The 21,106-nt window shown below is 45.6% G+C and overlaps 1 protein-coding gene across 1 annotated transcript in view; it reads left to right on the top strand.

The window, feature by feature from the left end:
* LOC129532896 (SH3 domain-containing kinase-binding protein 1-like) overlaps positions 1-14,225 on the top strand; it is a 51,878-nt gene extending 37,653 nt beyond the window's left edge. Inside the window, exons 5-8 of the mRNA XM_063702934.1 lie at positions 3,596-3,724; positions 7,443-7,711; positions 11,853-11,916; positions 13,172-14,225. Coding sequence (XP_063559004.1) covers positions 3,596-3,724; positions 7,443-7,711; positions 11,853-11,916; positions 13,172-13,213 — 504 coding nt within the window. The 3' untranslated portion in view covers positions 13,214-14,225. The remainder of the gene's footprint in view (positions 1-3,595; positions 3,725-7,442; positions 7,712-11,852; positions 11,917-13,171) is intronic.
* The last annotated feature ends 6,881 nt before the right edge of the window (positions 14,226-21,106 follow it).

The following is a 21,106-nucleotide window of genomic DNA, read 5'->3' on the forward strand; positions in this document are numbered from 1 at the left end:
ATGAGGCTGGCTTGGTGTGTAAACAAAACAAAACTTTACTAAATAAAGATCTGCTCCTATATAGCGCCAGGCAGCAGCCGAACCTTTCTCTCTCAAATCCCCGTTGCCTGTACCCCTCCACAGAATACCACACAGACCTTCAGGAGATTGTTTTCAAACATATGAGGCACCTGGTGATGAAGGAGAGACTGATTGGAACACTCAGGATAACCCATAGAAGATTTTTGTTTGGGTCGTTTTGAATGACTTTTTATTGCAAACCTATTACACGTTTATTGTACCAAATTTGAACTACAAAATGTGTAAAGAAGAAAGTGATCTGTAATCCTGCTCCCCAGTGCAAAGAACCGTTAACTTTTTGTTATACAGCCTTAGCTTTTTTAAAAAAAAATTATTTGTATATATAAAATTATTTCTTCACAGATAGGATTACGTAGTACGCATCGTTGTGAAACTTGCTTTTCTCCTCTTCTGTTGTGTGCCTTTCTCCCCAGTCATGACACATTCTTCCCTGACATCACATTTCATGGCTGCCCATTTTTCTAACCTATGAGTATGTGAGCGTTTAGCCAATGTATTGTTATTGGGCATTTATGTTGTTTCCAGTTCCTCATTATAAACAACACTCAAATGAATGCCACTGCAGAAAAATCTTGATGCTGCTCTAAAATTATTGACTTGGGTAAAAATTTTCTGGAAGTGGGTCAAAGGGAAATGTATGCTTTGCTTTTGCCACAGGTTGTTCTGTCCCCTCCAAGCTCACCTTCCACAAGTTGTGTTTGTGTATAAGTTCGATCTCTCTCTCTCTCTCTCTCTCTCTATTTATTTCCATATAGCACATTGCCTTGTTCCAGTGAGTCTAAGTCCTTATAACCTCTACCCAGATAAACCAAGGAATTAACCTTTTGCAGGTTTCCCAGGACACTTCCTATTTTCATGTCATCACTGATCCCACCTAAGGTGTCATCATTTAGAAGAAAAAGAATGTCACTTCCTTGGAACCTCTTCTCTCATATCTAGAGTATGGAAGTATGGTTTGAGTCATCCTATTTTTCCTCTTAGTATGAAAAACCTAACTGCATTGACAACTTTTTGGGTGAAACACTTTTAAAAGTAGCTGACTTTTTTATTGTTATACAGACTTCTCTGTCAACACCACCTTCTTTCCCTTCTCCCTCTCACCTCTTCACACCCCACCCCAACACCCCTCTTATACCCACGACCTGTTTAGTTGGTTCTTAGTATCTCTATATTTTGTTTTTCAATCCTACCTCCTCCATCTTCTCTGTAAATCCTTGATCATTTTTGTCTTCCTTCCAAATTCTTCCCAACTTTTCAAGGTCTAGAGAGCCTTGTGACTTCCAGAATTACAGAAAGGTTTAAATTACCATCTCTTGTCCCACCTTTGGTCCATACATCCCATGCCTGAGAGTTCGTATGTATTTGGGGGATGTGGTGAGGACATATCATCTTCACTGCCTTCGGACTACACAGTTGTTCATTCATTCAACAACTCTTTATAGACATCTATCCCCTATGGGCTCGGCACTGTGCCAGGTACCAAAGATACAACTGGAATGAAAAGCACATGGTCACTGCCTGCAGGAAGCTTACGGCACAATGACTCGAAGTTTGGCATTTTATATGAAGTGATTTCATTTGCAGACTTAAAACAAAAGGATATATTTGTGCTTTAAAGTATAAATATTATATTCTCTTCATTCCCATTCATCCCTACTTGGATGTGTACATTGAATTCCTATTTACTCTTCTTCAGTTAGCACCTGTGGATTTTTCATAGGCAAGTGGAGGCTTAGTGGATATGGGCGTATTCCTCAAAGGTCACTGGGGGAAATGATGGAGGAAATGCACCAGTCATGATTCCCCAGCCTGGGGCCTCTGACCCTAGCTGAAGTTCTTTATGTTTATAGGACTCAAAGAGCAAGCTTTGATTGGCAGCTCATGAACCCTAGGTTGTAATGGAGGGAACTGGCTTTTTGAATAAAATCTCAAAATGAGAGGATTCAGGCATGGTATGGTGGCTAAGCAGTTAAGCCTAGATTAATAAGAAGGCTTGGTGGTGGGGGAAACGTTATTCTAGGTAATTGGATTTTCAGATTAAATGAAGGTTAACAAATAAAACCTGTTAAATTGAAAAATTTGCTTAAAAATTCCCTAAAATGCATTAGGTTTCTGCCTTAAGTAAACAGAAGAAAACATACTATATTTTTGGGTGTAATTTTTCTATAATGACGCCAAGTGGTGACTTTAAATGGGACTGTTTTTCTACCACCAGGGTAGAAAGCATAGAGATGAAGCTGAAGATGAGCTTGCTGAAAGAGATCTGTGGAAGATTCTTCATTATAAAGGATTCCTTGCTATAGGAACTCTTATTTTAATTTGCTTTGTTCCAAAATAGGGAAATTCTAGCCCAGTGATCATCTGTGACCAAGTGAATTCCAGTGAATTGGTCCAGAATTTTTTTTTTTTTTCCAGACAGGGTCCCCACTCTTTTGTCCAGGCTGGAGTGCAGTGGTGCAATGTCAATGGCTCACTGCACCCTCGACCTCCGGGGCTCAAGTGATCCTTCCACCTCAGCCTCCCGAGTAGCTGGGACTCCAGGTGCACACCACCATGCCTGGCTAATTTTTGTATTTTTCGTAGAGATGGAGTTTCGCCATGTTGCCCAGGCTGGTCCCAAATTCCTGGGCTCAAGAGATCCTCCCGCCTCATAATCCCCGTGTTGGGATTACGGTCATGAGCCACTGCATCTGGCCTCATCTGGCTTTTTTATCTTTGTAGTGATCTTCACAGTGAGGCAGAAAGAACAGGGGTGTCGTCCTATATTTTACCAAAAGATGCTGCCATTCTGTAAATATACTATAGCAATACAGACTCCAAAATGAATGTTGACTGTCAGCAATAATGAGGGCAGAGATTTAGCAGCAGGTACGAAAGGAGATATGAGCTTGTTGCACTAGCGAGCAGGGCTGTGCTCTCAAGCTGAGGAAACACTGGTCACTGGACCACAAGCCTGGTGAGCCCTTATCCCTGGAAATGGTTTTCTCTCAGACACATCCTTTAGGGCACTTCCGTATGCAGCAGATTTAGTGATCATGGAAAAGGTCAAGGAAAAGGAAGAGGAGGGAATGGAGGAGAGGCAGATTAGAGCAGCCTCTTGTTGACCTGTGTGTTCTTCCCTGGTAGACTGTCAGCCCTGTGAGGGCAGGCATCCTGTGCGGCATGTCACTAAGTCTGCAGTACAAGCTCACTGCTTGGCACATGGTAGCAAATGTTTAGAGGAAGGAGCAGGAAAGGATGGACGATGGATGCTTGCAAGGATGAAGTGATTGATGGACATCAGTGGCAAGATCCCTGGTTTAGGAAACCTTGCTTCTTAGTCGCAGTTCTGCCACTAATCAGCTATGTGACTTGAGCGCGTGGATAACAGCACACTTTTTTGCCTCACAGGGTTATCGTGAGAAGACAAAATAGCAGTGTCAAGTGCTTTGGAAAGCATACAGCATTATATTAACGAAAGTGGTGTCAGCTAAGGTGTAATTCTGACAAAAGCATTTTCTTTTGGCTTTATCAGTCATCCCTTTCAAGCCCTGATATCTTCGACTCCCCATGTCCCGAAGAGGATAAGGAGGAACACATTTCACTTGCGCACAGAGGAGTGGATGCGTCAAAGAAAACTTCCAAGACTGTTACCATATCCCAAGTGAGTCACCAGCCATGGCGAGGGTGTCCCTGTCATTTCATGCATGTGCTAATGATGGGTTATAAACCAAACAAAGATACACAAACAGTGCAGGTGTTTGTCATTCTTCAGTGACAGCGATTCTGTTACTCATCAAAATCCCCAAGGCATGTTGCAGTCTCCGAAACTAGGCAGAATCCCTGAGATACAAGTTCAGTTGTTTATTTCCCATGTTGTTCTCTTGTGGTTTGATCTCCTCTTCATACCATCACACACACATTCACAAATACCTTCACACACTACCACCATCACCACAACCAGAACAATTTAAAAAGCCTTGAGGCATCTAGAGAGAAGACATTAAATATATTAAATGCTGTGCCCTCTGCCCACAGATCTTGTCTTTTATGTTCAAAGCTGGTCACAAATTATAGTTGGAAGATCATAAATATAAATAACTAATGTGGTCTCTTAAAGAAAATTGATTTGGAGTCACATTCTATGATAAATTTATAGTCTAAAAACACTTTAATTTTATTCCATGCCCAGAGAATAGTACAGATACTTTATTAGTTTATGAGAAACAAGGAAGACATTTAACTTTTAGCTACTGCATGTAACTTTTGAGGAGCATCTTGTGCAAATTTTCTTCCTGTGAATACGAACCAAGATTTTAAAATTCCATTTTCTCCCACTAAGAAAACCAAGTCAATTGGAATTATTTTCTCTGAATATTAGCAACTTCTTTCTGTCTAAAAGCAGAAAACTATAGTCACTTGAAGCAGGAATAGCACGAAGAAATCAAAGGTTACCGTGGAATTTTCCTTCTCCATAGATTTAAGAATTTACATGTATAGATTTTCTGAAAAATCTGATACAGTAAGCAAAACGTGATCCTATACAACAGATCAGTTGTAATTATTCAAAAACCGAAGCATTCTTTCTTTATAAAAGGATTCCATCTGCAGAAATTGCATTTAGACCCGTTTTTTCTGGTGACCGTAGGTATAGTTTCATTTGACATCCCTGGGGTGTCTCTACAGTGACATCTACTGGTGGACAGTGGGTTTTCGTGGTTCTGATTTACACAGTTGTATCCCATTAGCCTATTTCACTTCCCCGGAGTTGTCATGTTGTGCTCTTCAGTGCTTCTAGAAATTCCACTTGAACTAATTTGATCAAGGAGGGCGGTGGCCTATACTCTGTGAGGGCTTTAAGTAGCCGAAATGGGCCGGGAGAGCGTGTCATATAGGAAATGCCAAGAGAAGCATTGATTCAAGAAGTGTCTGGAAGTCAGTCAGTGCAAAGGCATTGGTGGGTCACAGGAGTATGGGAGGTCCGCAAGGATGCAGGATGGGCAACAGGAAAAGGCATAAGCCCAGGAATAGGTGACAAGCAAAGGAGAGGACAGGAGAGTGCAAATCTTCAGACTGAGGCAGCCACAGTCGCAGTGCTGGACTTGAGGGATCCAGTTGATAGGGAATTGATCCCCTGTTCTGCCAGTTATTACCTATGAGTCTTGGGGAACTACTCAGCCACTTCTCTAAGCCTCAGTTTTCTGCTTGGTAAAATGCTTGTGCCAACCGATCGTTGCTCAAATTGTCTAGCCGGTGTCCGGCATGTGATCATTGCTCCAGAAACGTCAGTTCCTCTTCCCTCTTACTCTGACTCCTACTAATGATAATGCACAGGCTGGCGGAGCGCTATTCCTGGCAGCAGAGAGCACTTTTCCTCAATGGTAACTTGGCAGAAAAAAGGCGAGCAGAGAGGCTGGGAATGATGGCCCATCTGCTTTTGGCTTTCTCTGCCCAGTCTCTCCCTCTAGCACAGCCTGAATCCAGACTCTGCCTCCTCGCCATGCCAGCCAAGCCCCTTTTGGCTCCTGCGCTGGGGTAGCCTGCTGGGTACCTGCTGCTGGAGGGAGTCTCACGGCCGCGTTGCCAAGCTTCACCACCAGCCTCTACTTCTGCCCTGCTGCTCATCGCCCCCGCCTCCCAACATCCTGTCCCACTCTTTTCCCTCCTCGCCACCTGCCTCCCAGCTCCCTTGTTGGTGCCTTCTCCCCCAGGGGCCTACTGGGCACCCCTCTTCTCTCTCGCCCATGACTGTCCTTCTTCCTCGGCCCTCCTGGCCTCCTCAGGACACTTCTCCATCAGGCCTCCCCCGCCAGTCTCCTCCATCTTCAGCCTGGCCCTTCGCTGGCTCTTTCTCTCAGCGTATCGTGCAGCTTAGGGTCTCCCCAGTCCTGGAAAGTGAACAGAGCCCTTCCCTGATCCCACCTCCCCCTGAAGCTTCCGCATGAGCATGCTCCCTCTCTCCCATCTTCCTGCCTTAACCAAGTTTCTGGAAAGAGAGTCCTAAACTTGCAGGCCACACCTTCACCTCCCATCCAGGTGCTCATCTGCCAGGAGCAGCTTTCTGTCTCCCTGGCTCCACCAAGTGGACTCCACCCAGTTTTCCTCTCAGCACCCTTCACCCACGCATGCAACCACTTCGTTCCTTCTGGACTCTCCTCCAGGCCTGTCTTCTGCTTCATCCCCTCTTCCTCCCCTCTTTCCCAGTCACTGAGGGCTCCTAAAATCCAATGTGTCAAAAACGGAAATCATTATCTGATTCTTCAATCTGCTGTTTCTCCCATGAAAGGTACAATCTCGATGCCTGGTGTGTGCACCACACCCGTGGTCCCTGATCTGTCCTTCCTCCTCCACCCTCTGCTTCCTGTCCAGGACCACATCTCCCTGCTCACAAGGCGTCTGTTTCATGAGGGCAGGGTCTCCATCCTCCTGGCCCACTCCTGCCCCCAGCACTGGGAACAATGCCTGGTGCTCTATGTCGGCTGTGCTTGCCTTTGCCACATCACTCAAAGTTGTCTTGTGTCTATCCTCCTAGCCACTGCCTGGGTCCAACCCTGACCGCTTCTAGCTTACGTTGTGTAAGACTCTCCCAGCAGTTCTCTCCAGCTCCACATCTGCCAACCCTTCAGCCTTTCTGCAGCCAGCATGGTCCTCAGCACCGTGTGCCCTCCTCTCACCCTTTCACCTAGCCGCTTGTACTTCCCAGCCTTAGCTCTGCCCCCAAGGCCCTCTCTTGCCCCCTTTGACGGTCTAGCAGTACTTCCCACCAATGCATTTTTCTCTGCGGTCTCTAGACCTTTGCCTGGCGTGTTCCCTCCCGCTGCAGCTTCTTTCTCTAAGCGCCCCTCCTTTCCTCTGGCTACTTCTTGGTCCTCCTCCAAGACGGGACTGTCAGCACCTGCTTGCGATGCCTGCCCGTCTGGATGGCTGGCCCCTTTTCTGTGTTTCTGGAGCTCTGTATGCTCACCTCCCTCTATGCAGTCGTCCCCCCATCTCAGTGCGTTGGTCTGTCTGTCTGTCTGCGCCCCACTGGGTTCTGAGCTCCCTGGAGACCAGGAGAATGCCTATTAAGGCATGTCTTGTTCACTTCAGAGTTTGTGGTGCCTGGCAAGTAGTTGGGCATCTCAATGTGTATATTGAACCAGTCGGAAACTCTCTGTCCAGAAAGAAGGTCACATTTAAAATACATAGAAGGCAGCATGTGAGTAAGGGGGAAATGCCTGTACCAAGCAGGCCCTTGGTGGCTTGTGGATGAAGGAACAAGTGAATGGAGTGTGTGGAGAGAGGCGGGGACAGTGGTGTTAACGGAGAGTTTGACTAACCAGGACAAAGACGCAGCACACAAATCCCCGGCCCTGAACCCTCCCTGCCTTCCCTCGTCACAGGTGTCTGACAACAAAGCATCCCTGCCGCCCAAGCCAGGGACCATGGCAGCAGGTGGCGGTGGGCCAGCCCCTCTGTCCTCAGCGGCGCCCTCCCCCCTGTCATCCTCTTTGGGAACAGCTGGACACAGAGCCAACTCCCCGTCTCTGTTCGGCACGGAAGGAAAACCAAAGATGGAGCCTGCGGCCAGCAGCCAGGCGGCCGTGGAGGAGCTAAGGACACAGGTCCGCGAGCTGAGGAGCATCATCGAGACCATGAAGGACCAGCAGAAGTGAGTGCCTGGGGACTCTTGGGGGCCGTCACCCAGGTTGCTCTCTGCCAGGCCAGCACCTAGTTCTGAAAGCATGGATCCCAGCCTGCCTTGGAGGGCGGGCCTGGTCTCCCCGGTGATGGTGGCAGCAATGGTGGGAGTGCGTGTAGACCCCGAGAGTCTTAATTTATACCTAAATTTTGCTGCATGTTTTTGCTGGACTTACTGTGTGCAGGAAGGGCACGGGCTGGCCATGGGGCATAGAGGGATGAGTCCATTGCAGGGACTGATGCTCTCAGCAGGCTGCTAAGAAGAAAAGCATTTAAATCCCCCATAAAATACAGTATGTACATGAACCACTTCTTAAATAAGCTCAACAGCTAGCTTTTCCTCTTGCAACAGAAAAATGGCAATTTCTTCACTTAGCTGCCAGATGAAGCAGTTGGCCTGCATTGAGGTACAAGTAATGTATGAAGAAGATGTAGGGAATCTTGAAGCCCAAGATTTTACACTCAGTAAGATGTTCTCACCATGAGACTGCAGTGGGCGGGGCGGGGCAGTGGGGGTCTTTCTTCCTGCATGGCTGTACACACACTCTCGCCACATCTCTAATCCTCAAGGAGCACTTTGTTGAGGAGAAAGACCTGGACACAAAAATAAGTATCATACATCATTATCATCCAGGATGTGGTTTGCAATGACAAAGCCCATAGGAGGATTAGAAGTAGAGAATGGGCATGGTGGCTCATGCCTGTAATCTCAGCACTTTGGGAGGCCAAGGCAGGTGAATCACCTGAGGTCAGGAGTTTGAGACTAGCCTGGCCAACATGGCGAAACCCTGTCTCTACTAAAAATACAAAAAAATTAGTTGGCCGTGGTGGCTTGCACCTGTAATCCCAGCCACTTGGGAGGCTGAGGCAGGAGAATTGCTTGAACCCAGGAGGAGGAGGTTGCAGTGAGCCAAGATTGCGCCACTGCACTCCAGCATGGGTGACAGAGCGAGACTCCGTCTAAAAAAAAAAAAAAGTAGGGAGGCACTGCTCTGAGTAAACTGAGGCTCGAGGAGTTTAGGGATCAGTTAGCTGTTTCTTGAGAGAATCAAGGGAGGTACCTCAAAGAGTTATTTCCCGGGTAGGATTTTGAACGATGATTTAGGATTGCCAAGAGCACACTACTCCAGCAGCGAAAACATCATGTTGATTCCTGGCCACACGGGGCAGCCTAGTGAGGTCAACACATCCCCAGATGACTGGCCTCCTTGGATTGGAGGTGCCTGAGGTGGTGACAGGAGATGCAGCCAGAGACTTACAGCGATGAAGCCCTCTGCCAGTCTGAGGTCAGCAGAAGCCCTGTCACCTGCCTCCCTCTACGTGGCTTGAGGGCCCTAATGTGTTTTGTGGTCACTTTGGGGGGATAACTGGGTTAAGCAAACTTAAGTTCTTTTCTGAAGGGCTCTTCAGAGCCTTCGCTTTGCATTGGGAGGATGGAGAGGATAGCATATGCAAGGTGTCCCACACCTGCTTAATCACAGAACCTTTTTTTTCCAGAGCATCCTAGGATGAGGGTTCCATGGAATTCGCTTTGAGTAATGTGGCTCTAAGCGGGTTCTGTTCCACTCAGGCTGGGAGGGAATTGAAGCCTCTTGGACTTACCCCAGCCTGGAAGAGATCCATCAGATTAATATACAGGACTGACAGATGGTACTTGAGAAGGAATCCTGGGGCCAGCCAGGCTACCTCTAACCCCTTAAAGTCCCCAGCTCCTATCTGGCTCTGGAGGTTACTCATTTGGGTACCCAAAGGCCCCATCCACGTCCAGGTGACCTGTGTCCCTTTCCTAGACAGGACATCCCAGAGGCCCCAGGATACCCCAGAGCATTGGTTATTGCCTTCTGAACAGGACCATCATGGCATCAGACTGGCTTGAATTCAGGGCTTTAGCCGTTTGGACCCTCTGAGAGGTGCCTGCAACATCTGAAATGCCCTGTGCTTCCGGGCTGCCACACCATGTTTCTCCCCCACTGTGAAGCCTGCAAATAGTTGGTGGGAATTGTCTTTCCCCGGCCAACATCTCTTGAGTCAACACCCCACAGTGGCCTCTCTTCCAAAGCCTGCCTTTTGCTGCCTACGTCAGTCTGGCCTTCGTGCCCAGGGTCAGTGGGTCCCTACTAGTCTCTTGTATTAGTTCTTCATGTCAGTTTCCTGTTAGCCTTCAACTCAAGTCCACACCAGCTCTCCTTATCCCCAAATAAGCTGGTTCTCACCTCCCTGCTTTTCTCTGGCTTTTCTCTGTCAATTCCCCTGTGTTTCTTCCTCCTCATAGACTTACGCTCATTTTCATTTCACTAGTTCAAGACTTAGTGACTTTCTTTGGACTGCTTTCCCCAATTAACTCCCCACAGCTGGACTGCTTGAGGCTTTGCCTGCCAGTCTCCTGGGGTTGGAGCATTTGCTTGGAGTCTCACCTTCTTCCTTCCTAATCCCTAAGTAGTACCCACTGAGATATGGGTGCATGATGTGTGCTTAAATAAATACAGTAATGAATCACAACTGGTTCATATTCGTTGTGATATAAACCCAGTATGTTGACAGCAGAGCTGGGACACTGCCCCAGAGAATAGGGACCATCATCGTGCTCATCCGAAGTGAGAAAATGCAATATAACTTCCACCTTATTTTACTGTGGTGTCTCAGGCATCTTTGTTTCTTGATTTTCCAATCCAGTCTGTAAAAATATGCATGTAAAATGGAGGGTTGGATACCTGAAAATGGAGGACAGCTCTCTGCCCAGTGTTTGGATGGTTGCAGTGTCCTAAGTATAGAGCCCTAACTTTGTGGGATGGTTAGTGCTGTGCACTTCATTATTTTTCATGTTGGAAAGGGCATTAGGCCGTGGATCCTAAGTCATGCCAGTTTCTCTAAGACATGATTGCCATACCGTTACTCCAATTATTTTACCCCCAAGTTTTTGGGACTTACTGTGTAGGATTTTGTGAGAATCCATGAAAACATACCAGTAAGCTTTCAGCAATTAAAAACCCTATTGAAAATAAAGGAAATAGGCCAGGTGTGGTGGCTTATGCCTGTAATCCTAGCACTTTGGGAGGCTGAGGTGGGCTGATCACCTGAGGTGAGGGGTTCGGGACCAGCCTGGCCAACATGATGAAACCCCGTCTCTACTAAAAATACAAAAATTAGCCAGGCATGGTGGTGTGTGCCTGTAATCCCAGCTCCTCGGGAGGCTGAGGCAGGAGAATCGCTTGAACCCAGGAGGCAGAGGTTGCCGTGAGCCGAGATCACCCCACTGAACTCCAGCCTGGGCAACAGAGTGAGACTCCATCTCAAAAAATAATAATAATGAAAATAAATAAATAAATAAATAAAATAAAGGAAATATATATGGAGTGGTAAAAACATCTGCAATAAAAATTACAAGAAGAGCCAGGCTTAGTGGTTCATGTCTGTAATCCTAGCACTTTGGGAGGCCAAGGCAGGAGGATTGCTAGAGCCCAGGAGTTCAAGACCAGCCTGGGCAACATAGACCCCCATCTCTACAAAAATAATTTTAAAAGTTGGCCTGGCATGGTAGTGTGCGCTTATAGTCCTAGCTACTCAGGAGGCTGAGGCAGGAGGATCGCTTGAGTTTGGGAGGTTGAGGCTGCAGTGACCTGTGATCGTGCCACTGCACTTCAGCCTGAACAATAGAGCAAGCCCCTGTCTCAAAAAAAAAATTATAATAAGTACATTTAAAGCCCAGTGATTTTGTAATAAAGGAATGGTTATGGGGAAGATGACAGAATATGAACCTGTCATATTCTGACAGGTTACGTGAAGTCTAGTAATTGGGCAAGTCAGGCCACCACGCTGGGCCTCAGTTTCCCCATCTTATCCTTTTGAGAGAAGTTTGGACTAAGGGATTTCAAAGATCACTTCCGCACCCACCAGTTGCTGGCTACATATTTTAGGGGCCCCAGAATAATGGTGAGCCTTACTGTCTGAAACAAATTTTAAGCAGTAACAATGCAAAGAAAATAATGATGTTTTGTCCACAGTTTCTTTGTAAAAAAGGATCAGATGGATTTTGTAGTGATAATAAGAGATTTCTGATCTCTGATGAAGGAAGTCTGGGATTTTGGTTAATTTCATTGCCATTTGCTTTTCAGACGAGAGATTAAACAGTTATTGTCTGAGTTGGATGAAGAGAAGAAAATCCGGCTTCGGTTGCAGGTGCGTCCCTTTGGGTTCTGCTGCCCGTGAGTCCTAGGCTCAGTGGGGCAGGACATTGTCAGGGCTTTTATTTCAAAAATAAATGATTGTCACCTATCTGCAGATCTGGATACATTTCCTGTGACCATCTTCTTAGAATCGTATGGGCTTACTACATATCGTTTCCCCAGGAAGTCTTGGGGAAGGGAAACACTAGGAAATGTGCCCCAAATTGGGTTTCTCATTTGGAATTTATCTTTTTTTTTTTTTTCTTTTTGAGACGGAGTCTCACTCTGTGACCCAGGCTGGAGTGCAATGGCGCCATTTTGGCTCCCTGCAACCTCCGCCTCCCGGGTTCAAGCAATTCTCCTGCCTCAGACTCCCGATTAGCTGGGACTACAGGCATGTGCCACCACACCTGGCTATTTTTTTGTATTTTTAGTAGAGACGGGGTTTCACTGTGTTAGCCAGGATGGTCTCGATCTCCTGACCTCAGGTGATCCGCCTGCCTCAGCCTCCCAAAGTGCTGGGATTACAGGTGTGAGCCACCGCACCCAGCCTGGAATTTATCTTAAACATCTCTGTGAAAAGCCCCTCTCCCACCTCCATTTCCAAGAGGCCTCATTATATGTGGTCACTATGGCTCCAGGGGCCACAGCTGTCCACGTTCGGGGGCATTTGCTCTTGATTTCTCAGTGATGGCCATTTCTGTCCTGCCAGGGTGTTAGAGCTCTGTCCCCTGTAGCCTCTGATTCAACACTGCTGTTACCAAATGGCAGAGAATGAGTGGGAGTTCTGATTGACCGAAGGTAGACTTTTAGCTTTCATCCAGTTGGCACCCTTGCGGTGATGGGGACCCATGCTGCTTAACAAAGGATAGGTAGCTGCTTGCCATCATTTTGGGGGTGCTGACAGACACCCCCTTGAGCCAACCACAGCTGCCTTCCAACACTGCCAGATGGCCCAGCCTGTTAGGACCGCCTGCTCTACCCTCTGGCTAAGAAACTGGAATTATTGCTGCTTTTGACAAACTTTGCAGCCTGGCAGCCTGAGAATCAAAATGTGCACCATTTCCTAATGCCTCGTGTCTGTGTGCCTGTTCTGTGTTGATGTCACTTCTGGCATTGCTGTTGATTGTCTATTCAGATGTCATGTCACCTTTAAAATTGTCAGATTGATTGTTTTCTTTCAGTCCACCAGGTTGATAATCTTTCAGCTTCTATAAAACCAGCCAATTCATTATGACTTTGTTCCATTCTTATTTTTCTCTTTCTAGATGGAAGTGAACGACATAAAGAAAGCTCTACAATCAAAATGAATACTTGATCAATGAAATGTCACATTATTCATCCTGAGTCCGAGACTCAAATTTTCTGCCCCAGCCAAAATAATCTTGTGCCAAAAGATTAAAGGTTTGCCTCAAAATGTCCCTGTTTGAAAGATTAGCACAAAAGTCTTGATAGCACAACACAAATTCCATCCAAGAGGAGAATCTTCCCCAGGGTTTAGTCCTGGGGCTGGCACTCGTTGTGACTTACACAGAGCAAAATTGTGCTAAAGGCTTTTCTACTCTGAGATCTCAATGCGAAATGAAAACTCAGGCAGCTTAGTCCATAGTGGTACTATTTTGATGATATTTTCCATTAATAAAATGTAATTTCAGATTATTCGTTTACAAGCTTTATAATTTTATGATTTTTTAATCGTGTTTTGTCACAGACTTCCCTAGTGTTTGTACTACACGTAGTCAGAAGCGAGTGTCCTTTTCTTTTGCTTCAGGCTAAGAGCTGCCTCGCTCTTTGTCCCCCCATTAGGATTCTATTACATATGCAATTGTAGGTTCAACCTGTCCCTTTCCCTGCCAGCAAACCCCACCACCCTAAGAGAAATTTTAGCTTATATATGATGGTATATTTACAAAAAGAGAAAGAGAAAGTCTGGTATTTGCAATGATCTGTGCCTTCTTTTTACCACCCTCTTGATTGGAGCTTTTGTGATGCAGCTACCATGATTCAAAAAAATTAAAAATTAAAAAAAAAAATCTGCCACTTATCCAAGTCCACTAGAGGCCACTGTCTTCAAAGCTTCTCTCACCCTAGCCAAAGGTCCTAAGAGGAGACAGCTGTGAAGTTGGGCGTGCTCTGTGGTACCAGCTGTGACTTTTCTATTTCTCCTAGTTTTAGGTTGTTCATGAAACTAGAAATGTCATCCTGCTTGATTTTTCATCAGCCAAGTTAAACTCCTGCTTTCTGTCCTTTGCACCTTTTGCGTGAACAGAATATGCATTATTAAAGCAAAAATAAATAAAAGTAAAATGCAAATGAAAACAAGGGAGGGAAAGTTGTATTATTTCCTGCACTGGGTTACCCGTGTGTGTTATCGTTTAAACTGTATTCACATAATGTCATTTGCCTTGCTCACTTGTAACCCCTTCCTCAGGTCCAAGAGAATGGGAGGAGGGTCATGTTGAAGTGTAGCTATTGGAACTTTCTTGCATTTATGGAGTTGCTTTTTCTTTCCCAAGGAAACTGATGTTTGCCTGTCCGCTTTATCTTTGTAGTATATGAACAGTTCAGCCTTAGACTATGTAACTGTTTTCTCATCCTTAGCTGAAAATGAGGGGCCTACTGTATTGCGAGACTGTTCAGGGGTAGGGGTGGAGGGGGTGGTCCCTTAATGGCCCCTGAAGATGTTGGATGTGTTTCTCAAAAGCTGCTTTGTCTATTTCCTGAGTTTAATAGTGAAACTACTAAACATTAATAGATTTGCACAGCCACAAAGAATGAGAGTTGATAATACTGAAGAAGTGATGCAAAAACAAGAAATCACATTATTGATCATTGATAGTATTACAAATAAATGTCTCTTCCTTTCTCTTCCTCCCTCCCTCCTCCTGCCTTCCTCTTAACCTATGTGCTCATCCTTGCTACTTGAGGCTGTTATTTCCCTCCGAGTATTTAAGGAGCCCAAACACCTTGGTCTTCCTGGGTGGGGGCATAATTAAGGGAAGGGAGTGTATAAGGAAGGAAACCTCATACCCTCCATTCCCATCCCTGGATATATTGCCTTTTCAGCAGCCTCGGGTTCAGTGTGCTTGGGGTCAGGAGTGACAGGTTCCCAAGAGTAGCATAAAATATCCATGTACCCCTTGACAGTTATAAGCATTTCTGCGTTAAACTTGAAGATTCCAGAGATTCCCCACGACCTAATGATCTAAGAATGCAGATTGGATTCTTTGATGTTCAAATTTCTCATCTACTTATGAAAATCCCTAATTATATAGTTTTATATAATGTGTATACAGAGTAGGATTGTTGATGAAATTGAGCGGTTGGAACACCCTCATGGAGCACTGGCAACATGGAATGTAGAGAGCTGATGTCTTCCCCCTCATAGAGGCCATTGGCTTCCTTTGTATAAGGAGAGGGAGAAGTGATTCTGGAAGGAGAAGTTGGTATGTCTAGCTTCATTGCTGCCCCTCAGGCTACCCAGCAAGAGGATTCTGCGTCAAGGAACTGGAGGAGCCGCTACCCAAACTGCCACCATCTTTACTCTTTACAAAATGGACACATCAAGAATGTTGAAAAGCTTGGAAGTATCACTTTTGAAAAAAAAAAAATTATTTTGCATTCAGCATGGACTCGACCAGGCATCTACGGAGATTATTTTTTTGCTTCATTTTATAAAGTTGTATTTAGAAAAGTCTTAAGTATTGTGCTTTGTAAAGAAGATGATTAAAATGAAATTTTGTGAGAATACTTTTGTTCAAAGTTGTCATGGTCCAAGAGGAATGATTTTTTTTTTTTTGGAATACCATTTTTCTCCACTTTATACAATTAGATTTCTCTTATAGAAATATCTTTAGAAGACATGGAATATAGTGCCTCTCCCCCATCTTTCCCAAGTGAACAGAAATAATCTGTGAAATCTGTGCCTGTGAATTCTATTTTTTAAATTGTTCAGTTTTATACTCATATCTAATCAGAAAATGCCAGTTAGGTATAAATTCTTTTTTAGTGTAAAAAATTTTAAGTCATCATTATTCAAATAACTGTGTAAAGCCACTTTTTTTTTTTTTTTTTTTTTTTTTTTTTTTTTTTTGGAGACAGACTCTCACTCTGTCACCCAGGCTGGAGTGTGATGTTGCGATCTCTGCTCACTGCAACCTCCGCCTCCTGGGCTCGAGTGATTCTCCTGCCTCAGCCTCCCCAGTAGCTGGGATTACAGGTGCCTGCCACCGCGCCTAACTAATTTTTGTATTTTTAGGAGAGACGAGGTTTCGCCATGTTGGCCAGGCTGGTCTCGAACTCCTGACCTCAGGTGATCTGCCCACCTCGGCCTCCCAAAGTGCTGGGATTACAGGCATGAGCCACCGCACCTGGCCAAGCCACTTTTATTCACACACAGTCCTCTAGGTGGCACACTCAAGTACATAATTTGTTTTCTTCCATAAGGACATCCTGTATGTATCCTCACACGTGTCTTTGCTTATTAGTGGCAGGGTTTTCTTTCCTTTCATAACCCGCTCCTTGATGGGAAAACTGCAGGATGTATAATTTATTGCTCAAATTCGCCACGGTCTGTATAAAAATAATCCCCAGGTCCCACAAAGGCCTTTGTATTGTAACTCGAGGTCATCCTGGTCTCCTTTTTGTGGTATGAGATTAGGTTTTAGTCCTCTAGTTATTTTAGCACAAATTAACATCGAGATGTTTTGGCACCAAGGGGGCTTGGTGAAAGCTTCCCTCTTTGATTTTGTACAAACGAGAACCATAACAAAGCACGCATGCGTGGGTGACCGGCATTCAGAGTGACTGATTGTGGCATCCGACAGAGGGAAGCCTTGGCACTTAGGACCCAGGGAAGAAGATGCTGTGCCCAAAATTAGCACGAGTGAAGGCGCACAACGGCCAAGCCAGAAATAAATATCAGTGGTGTAAGGACAGGCAGGGACCAGGTCTCTTAAGGGGATGAACTTTTCCTGTCACTCCTAGTCCTATTCCTAGGGTCACCAAGGCTTGGTTCCCAACATGTGGAGCAGAGGCGGCCTGTGCAACTGACAAGAATCCATGAAGTCAGTACAGGTTCCCACATGGTGGTTTTACTTTATGCCCTTTTTCTTTTTTGAAGTGGAGTCTCACTCTGTCACCCAGGCTGGAGTACAGTGGTGCAATCTTGGCTCACTTCAATCTCCGCCTCCCGGGTTCAAGTGATTCTCCCACCTCAGCCTCCTGAGTAGCTGGGACTACAGGCGCCCACCACCATGCCCAGCTAATTTTTGTATTTTTAGTAGAGATGGGGTTTCACCATGTTGGCCAGGCTGGTCTCGAACTCCTGACCTCAGGTAATCCGCCCACCTCGGCCTCCCAAAGTGCTGGGATTACAGGCATGAGCCACCGCACCCGGCCTATTTCATGTCTTCTGAATTGATTCCAAATTGAAGTGGCTGTGGGGGCAGCCCCTTCCCACATATGACGGGATGCTCATTGTGTTTGTGAATTTGGAATTCACAATAAAATGGGCTCTTCCTTTTTTCTTGTTGGAGCAATAGGTGATAACTTATTTCAACCAAACAACAGAACAAGGTGATGTAGTAGGTTGTAGCTAGAATTTTCTGAGGGAAAAGAAAACAAAAACAAAAATAAACTGAATTCCTGGCAAACCAGCTTCATGGAGCTGTTCTCTTTAAGTGACAACAAGTTTAATTAAATTATGCAGATAACTATGTAACAATGTCATTTTAGTCTTGAATGCTCCCTGTTCCCACCCACCCCATAGAATATTACCAGTTCTCCAGAAAGCTAATATTTGTTTGCAAGCTTTGAGCTCTTTGATGGGGAGGTGCCCTGGAAATGCAAATTTTCGTTATAGCTTCTATTAAAAAAAAAAAAAAAAAAAAGGCCAGGCGCGGTGGCTCATGCCTGTAATCCCAGCACTTTGGGAGGCCGAGGCGGGCGGATCACCTGAGGTCAGCAGTTCAAGTCCAGCCTGACCAACATGGTGAAACCCAGTCTCTACTAAAAATACAAAAATTAGCTGGGTGTGGTGGCGGGCGCCTGTAATCGTAGCTACTCAGGAGGCTGAGACAGGAGAATTGCTTGAACTCAGGAGGCAGAGGTTGCAGTGAGCCAAGATCACGCCATTGCACTCCAGCCTGAGCAACAAGAGCGAAGCTCCATCTCAGAAAAAAAAAAAAAAAAAAAGGGCCAGGCATGGTGGCTGACGCCTGTAATCCCAGCAATTTGGGAGACTGAGGTGGGCGGATCATGAGGTCAAAGAGATCGAGACCATCCTGACCAACATGGTGAAACTCTATGTCTCTACTAAAAATACAAAAAAAAAAAAAAAATTAGCTGGGCGTGGTGGCACGCCTGTAGTCCCAGCTACTCGGGAGGCTGAGGCAGGAGAATCACTTAAACTTGGGAGGGGGAGGTTGCAGTGAGCCAAGATCACGCCACTGCACTGCAGCCTGGTGACAGAGTGATACTCTGTCTCAAAAAAATAAATAAAAACAAAAGTTTTAAGGGATTTACAAACCAAATTTTAAACTAACCCAGCTGGTAAAAGCCATCCTGAAACCAAACGAAAAAACATGAAGAAATCAATAACATTTCCAAGGTTATTTCCCCCAAAGAAAAACAGAGATGTCTGTCCAGGCGAGGTGACTCATGCCTATAATCTCAGCACTTTGGGAGGCCAAGGTGGGTGGATTGCCTGAGCTCAGGAGTTCCAGATCAGCCTGGCCAACATGGTAAAACCCTGTCTCTACTAAAATACAAAAAATTAGCCGGATGTGGTGGTGCACGCCTATAATCCCAGCTATGTGGGAGGCTGAAGCATGAGAATTGCTTGAATCTGGGAGGTGGAGGTTGCGGTGAGCCGAGATTGCGCCAATGCACCTCAGCCAGGGTGACTGGAGGGAAACCCTGTCTCAAAAAAAAAAAAAAAGAAAAGAAAACAGCGATGTCTTAGGAGACATACAGCAGATTCTTTTCAAGCTTCATGAATATTTCTTAGAGTCAATCTGAGAAAACCAAGAATTTGGCTGGGGCTGAAGCTCTGCCCTTGAATGCCGAAGGGAAATAGATGAATAGGGAGTAAACGGATGCCTGTATGAAATGCCTGCTCATTTCCCTGCTGTCGTCCCAAGGCAGCTCTCAGAAAATGTTCTTTGTTCTCAATCAGGGCAGTCTTCTTGGAGGAAGTGAATCTGGAAGGAGGAGAAGGACATGAATTGAAAGAGGAATTATCAGAGGAAGCTTCAGGCCTGAAGGTAGAACTAATCTGCTTTGATAGGGACGCATGTGGGTGGTGCTGAGAATCTGGGAGGGGTGATGAGGAAGACAAAACGGTACAGCTGAGGGTGACAACTTTCAGGGTAATTGAGGACACTTCACATGCTGAGGATGGGCCTGTCGATGAAAGTGTCACCAATGAATCTTCCATGTCTTAAAAATGTTTAGGCCAGGCGCGGTGGCTCACGCCTGTAATCCCAGCACTTTGGGAGGCTGAGGCGGGCGGATCACCTGAGGTCAGGAGTTCGAGACCAGCCTGGCCAACATGGTGAAACCCTGTCTCTACTAAAAACACAAAAATTAGCCAGGCTTGGTGGTGGGTGCCTGTAATCCCAGCTACTTGGGAGGCTGAGGCAGGAGAATCGCTTGAACGTGGGAGGCAGAGGTTGCGGTGAGCTGAGATGGTGCCACTGCACTCCAGCCTGGGCAACAGAGTGAGACTCTCTCTCAAAAAAAAAAAAAGTTTAGGCCGGGCACGGTGGCTCACACCTGTAATCCTAGAATTTTGGGAGGCCAAGGGAGGTGGATTGCTTGAGCTCAGGAGTTCAGTACCAGTCTGGGCAACATACAGAGACCCCATCTCTACAAAAACAAACAAACAAAAATACAAAAATTTGCCAGGCTTGGTGGTGTGTGCCTGAAGTCCTAGCTACTCAGGAGGCTGAAGCGGGAGGATCACTTAAGCCCAGGAGGTTGAGGCTTCAGTGAGCTGTGTTTGCACCACTGCACTCCAGCGTAGGTGAGAGAGTTGAGACTGTGTCCCCACCGCCGCCAAAAAAAAAAAAAATGTTTAGAGCACCAGAGTGGTGACTGTAGGCTCAAATGTAGAACAAAGTCACCTTGAGAATTTTTAGATAACTTTTTTTTCTGAATATGAAGCGAATATTTATGCCCAAAGTAGAAAATACAAAATATAAAGAGAAGGCAGACATTCTCAGAAACAGCCTTTAATTTTGGTCTCTGATAAGAAGGTCATTCTGTATTTATAGTTTTATAGCCTGCTGTTTATACTTAATATCATTTTTTGTCTTTTTTTTGTGAAAACAATTTGTAATGGCTGCATAGTATTCCATCTGTAAATATTCCAGAAAGCATTTGACCAATCTCTTATCTAACATATATAGGGTGCTTATGGTGATGTGCCAGATGCCATGAGAGGCGCTGAATGCGACAGAGTCCCTGCCCTGAAGGAGCTCGGTGTCAAATGGGCAGAAGTAGGCAGGTAAACAGGCAAGTCTTCCTCAATACAAAACACAACCACATAGAAAAGCCCCCAGAGCTTTGGCGTGACAGAGGAGACACGCCCACTGGAGCCTTGAGGGGAGGGAAGGTCAGGGAAAGAAGCACGTTTCTCACGAACTTAATTTTTTTCTTTTTAAAATAAAGTTGTCATGGACATCTTTACGCATCAATCTATGTCCACATTTCTTTTTTCTTTTTTCTTTTATTTTTATTTATTTATTTATTTTTTGAGATGGGGTCTCACTCTGTCACCCAGGCTGGAGTGCATGCAGTGGTGCCATCTCGGCTCACTGCAACCTCCATCCCCTGAGCTCAAGGGATCCTCCCTCCTCAGCGTCCTAAGTAGCTGAGACCACAGATGCACGCCACCACGCCTGGCTACATTTGTGTGTGTGTGTGTGTGTGTGTGTGTGTGTGTATTTTTGGTAGAGACAGGGTTTCACCGTGTTGCCCAGGCTGCTCTTGAACTCCTGAGCTTAAGCAATCCACCCACCTTGGCCTCCCAAAGTGCTGGGATTACAGGTGTGGGCCACCATGCCTGGCCTATGTCCACATTTCTGACCTATCCTTAAGATAATTCCAAAATGTGGAACGTGAGTATAAGTTGCCTGATATTTTTAGCAAAAATCATTTTTGGCCAATTATAAACTTAGTTAATTATTAACATTAGCATA

This window comes from Gorilla gorilla, chromosome X (assembly GCF_029281585.2).
Source record: "Gorilla gorilla gorilla isolate KB3781 chromosome X, NHGRI_mGorGor1-v2.1_pri, whole genome shotgun sequence".
NCBI lineage: Eukaryota > Metazoa > Chordata > Mammalia > Primates > Hominidae > Gorilla > Gorilla gorilla.